The 4660-nt window shown below is 43.6% G+C and overlaps 1 protein-coding gene across 1 annotated transcript in view; it reads right to left on the reverse strand.

Moving 5' to 3' along the window:
- The window catches only part of LOC102870299 (alpha-1-antichymotrypsin-like), a 19689-nt gene extending 18867 nt beyond the window's left edge, over positions 1-822 (reverse strand). The window contains exon 1 of the mRNA XM_006879192.1: positions 702-822. Coding sequence (XP_006879254.1) covers positions 702-822 — 121 coding nt within the window. The remainder of the gene's footprint in view (positions 1-701) is intronic.
- Positions 823-4660: the final 3838 nt, after the last annotated feature.

The raw sequence follows: 4660 nt of genomic DNA on the forward strand, positions 1-4660 counted from the left end.
CCATCCTGGCTCCAAGAATTCTCTCCAGACCAAGTCCACCTTGCGGCAGTGTGGTGGCTTCACTGTACCAGTCTTGAGGAGGGCCGGTGCCCAGCATCCATCCTGGGTGAGGGAATCCATTCGTTCTGGCTGTGGAAGTCTCATGGAGCTGCAGTGGCTGTGCGGCACAGCGAGGGCTCTGCAGGGGGGTGGGTTGGGAGCCACGAGACTCACCCATTTCTCCTTGGGAATCCTTGAATTCCTGTTGTTGAGCCTCGATCTTCACTGAGGGCCAGTCATCAACTGTTTAAGTGTTCAATTATCAATAAGCCAAGTCTGTGGAAGGCCATAATGGCCCTGCTTTAAGTGGTTCACTGCTCCCGCAGCTCACCACGCTGTCTCTGCCTCTGCCACCATCTTGGATCTCTTTTTCACAGTTTTATAACTTTATTTGACAATCAGCTATTAGTTTTCATCCACATTGACGGTCTGTAGATTTTTGAAAGTGGTGACAAGTACCTAGGTAACCAGTGTACACAGCTTGTTTGGGGAATCTTCATCCTCATTATGTTTTCTGGACAACCGTACACAGGTGTGGTATGGGACATTCCTTATTCCTTTGGCCCAGACAGCATTGTTAAGCCTGGTGTCAATGCGAACATCTGGTGTTCCCATCTCCTTCATGGCAAATTTCCAGATCTCCTTTAGTGCCCGAGGAGCACGCTTCTTAAATCCCACTCCATGGATGCGCTTGTGAATGTTGATCGTGTACTCTCTGGTCACCACTTCGTTGATGGCAGAACGGCCTTTCTTCTTCTCACCACCCTTCTTTGCAGGGGCCATAGTGCCGGAACCAGGCTGGAACTGTTCTGGCTCAGCAGGAATTTCAGGAAGGGGTCTTGACTCCAAAGGTAACAGTGTGCCATATGTACAGAGGAGGGATACTAGAAGAGAGAGTGTTCCAAAAGAAAGGAAGACTGATGGTTTAGACAGGTAGAGAGAGACGGAGAAGTATGTCAAGGACTGCCTTACTGAGACAATGTTAACTCCTGAGAGGAGACAAAGAGTAGCATTTTTATTGGTACAGGGTCTGCTCATCCTTTTAATCACAGGCATCCAAGTGCTGTGTCTTTCCAAAAGACTCATTTATTATTATGGGTTACTGGATAAGAAGTGACTGGAGCATTTGTGCAAACCATGGGGCATCATCTCAGGGAATACTGCATGTTCACATCTATTTTTATACATATTCTAGGGTCTGGTGTCATTTTTAGGAAGATATGTGTTAGACAAAATGCAGACTGAAATTTTCTTCCAGAAAAATAGATCATTGACCTTAACTGTCTCAGTTCTGCAGGCATAGAAGACAGAGCCAGTTCCTGCAGATATACAGCTTGATGTCAATTACATTAAATGCAAGGTCTACTATGTGTGTAGGCAAACCAGGACAAGCAAGGCCATTAGTCCTAGGTTGTCACCTAACATTGATGAAACATCAGGTAAAACATATTAAACATTGATTGACATCAGATTAAATAGTACCCTCTCTGAATGGAAGGATGGGAAATGTTCTAAGGATTGAAGAGCTGCTATGTTGAGTGGAGTTTGCTGAGAGAGTGCCCTCTGTCACTTTATCACATCTGTCATTCCAGTAAAGAGGACACATCTACCAGTAAATGCCATTTATGTCCAAATCCTTATAACATTTAGCAGGAAGCCATGTAAGTTGTATGCCGATGAGAGGTGGTGGGAGTGCTCTCCCAATAGCTGAGATTTGACGAGAAGGCATGTAAGTTGTATATTGATGAAAAGTGGCTGCAATGGTGGGAGTGCTCTCCCAATGGCTGAGATTTAATGAGAAGACAAGTAAGTTGTATGCTGATGCGAGGTGACTGTAGTGGTGGGATTGCCCTCCCAGTAGCTAGGTCTGTGGAGGCAGCTAGTGGACTATTTCCCTAAAATGTTAGTTAAACTCATTCTCCAACGATCTGCCTGTGGCCTTGAGGGGTCTCAGCAGTTTGTAGTATACTTGTTAAAGAGACACACAAGTGTACTCTGAGATATCACATTCTTCTTTTCCCCCCTGCTTGTGAATGTTGCATTAGAACATGAAGGACATTTGTGAATCTTTTTTTTTTTTCTAGCCTTGAACCAAAGAGCACTGGTTGGCAGAGTACATCAAGCTGCAAACTGAAAGGTCAGTGGTTTTAATTCATCAGTTGCTCCTTGGGGAAAAGATAGGATGATTCCTCCAGTAAAGATTTAGAGCTTTGTAAACCCCTCTTAAACCTAGAGAATGTATGTTCACTTGTGTTGGTGGAGATTACAGAGCATAATTGAAGATTCTAAATACAGTGTATGTGAGCTTACCAGACCTTTTTTTAAAAAAATAAATTTATGTACTTACTCAAACCGGTATGCACAGATGTACGGATAGGCAAAAGAGGATCACTAGATTGAGGAGCAGGGAGTCATGTGGACCCTTGGCCTATTGACTTGGCTCCATATGGGAGCTATGGCTGAATAAAGAGAACCAGTGGGTCTGGAACACAGGGAGAAGTGTGGACTCCTGAATTTGAGGTTAATGCCCCTTTGACCATAGCCACAGATGCCTGGGGATGAATTGCTCAGAACCCAACATGATGAAGAGAAAATGATCCCTGCAGTGAGCTAGTATTGACTGCTGTAACATGATGGCTTGCTCTGGGAGGGAGTTTTGCTTGTGGATGCAGATGCTTAAAGTGTTCAAATTAAACAAAAGATCCTTCAGTAAAATGTCCATGCTTGTTCCCTCAGAGTACTCATTTGACGTTGTTGTTGTTGTTGTTACGCACCATCAGGTTGGAAACAACCCACAGCTGATCCTCCAGAGGGTCTTCAGAGGCAGTTAATCACATGGGAGATCTCTCATCTTTCTCCTGTGGAACAGCTGGTGAAGCTGAACAGTGTGCCTTCAGGATTGCAGTGCAACTTCTTACCACTAAGCCACCAGAGCTTCACTGCTTTGATAAGTATGTGAAATCAGAAATTGGTTACCTAATATCGGGATATTAAGGCATGAGGCATGAAGTAACTAGCTAACATGCTTTCACGAATATAGTTATTGGTAAGATGATGGTAAGGGAGGAAACCTACAATGTACATGAACATAATACATTGTATGTTGATGGCCACCTTGCTGGAAGCTCTGAGCAAATCAGTTGACTCTAGACTAGAACATGAGAAGGCAGCAAGTATTTGTGAGTCAAGTCTTATGTGACATATCAGCAAACTGATGTGGAACAGAGTAACTGGAAGTGACTTGTTGATTTCAGTAATGTTCTCATATCACCTTGATGAAACATCCTGCTTATGGAAAACTGTACCTGGGCAAAACAGTCTGTTTTGCTGAGAACAACTCCTTAATATGTTTTTCATGGGAGACTGCAGGAAGATAATATCTTATAATGACGGAGACATTTTTAGTTTAAGGGACCTTGGTCCTAGAAACCATGGGTACTGTGGTCTCCACTCAATGCATTAAATTGTGTTTGTGCCTCACTAGAGAAACAAAAGGCTTTTATTAAGAAAACTACAAAACACTACTGCAAGACAATAAGAGACTGATCTAAGCGGGAAAATGTTCCTTATTCATGGATAGGACGATTCAGTATGACTAGAATGATAATCCTCCAAAGCAATCTACTTGTTTAATGCAATCCCAATCCAGATACCAAATTCCTTTTTCAAAGGGGTAAAAAAGGCAATAGGCAAGTTTATTTGGAAAGAAAAGAAACCCCAAATAAGCATCGTACTTCTGAAAAATAAAAATGAAGTGTGAGGAATAGCAAAACCTACTACAAAGCAGTAATAACCAAAACAGCATGGTAGTGTTGCAATGACATATACATAGACCAATGGAACAGAGCTGAGAACCCAGAAATTAACTCACCTATCCATGGTGTCATGTATCTATGTGTTATGCAGATGACACAACCCTGCTTGCCGAAACTGAGGAGGACCTGAAGCACTTGCTGTGGAGGGTCAAGGACTGCAGCCTACAATATAGATTGAGGTTCAATGTCAAGAAGACAAAGATTCTCACCACTGGACCAATTGGCAGCATCAGGATGGATGGTGAAGAGATTGAGATTGTACACAGCTTTAGTTTGCTTTGCTCCATAGTCAACACTCTTGGCACCAGCAGCCATTGATGTTAAGTGCATTGCTGTTAGGGACCTTTCCAAATTTCTGAAGAGCAATGGTGTCTCTCTGGAGACTAAGGTGTGTCTGATACAGGCCATGGTCTTTGTAATCACTTGTTATGCATCAGAGGGTTGGAAAATGACTAAGGAGGATATAAGGAGAATTGATGCCTTTCAGCCATGGTGCTAGAGAAGAGTATTGAGGGTACCATGGACTGCTAGGAAAACAAACAGATTCACCCTGGAGAGGGTTAAACCGGGCTGCTCCTTGGAGGCAAGGATTCTGAGGCTTCATCTAACATACTTTGGACATGTTGCAAGGAGGGACCGCTCCTTGGAGAGGGACATCATGCATGGGAGGGTGGAGGGACAGCACAGAAGAGGAAGGCCTTCTATGAGGTGGATTGATTCAGTAACTGGGGTAATCAGGATGGGCGTGTCAGAGACAGTGCGATTGGCACAGGACAGAGCAGAGTTTAGGGGTGTAGTATATAGGG

Source organism: Elephantulus edwardii, unplaced genomic scaffold, assembly GCF_000299155.1.
Source record: "Elephantulus edwardii isolate Elephantulus edwardi_28Jun2011 unplaced genomic scaffold, EleEdw1.0 scaffold00002, whole genome shotgun sequence".
NCBI classification, from domain to species: Eukaryota; Metazoa; Chordata; class Mammalia; order Macroscelidea; family Macroscelididae; genus Elephantulus; species Elephantulus edwardii.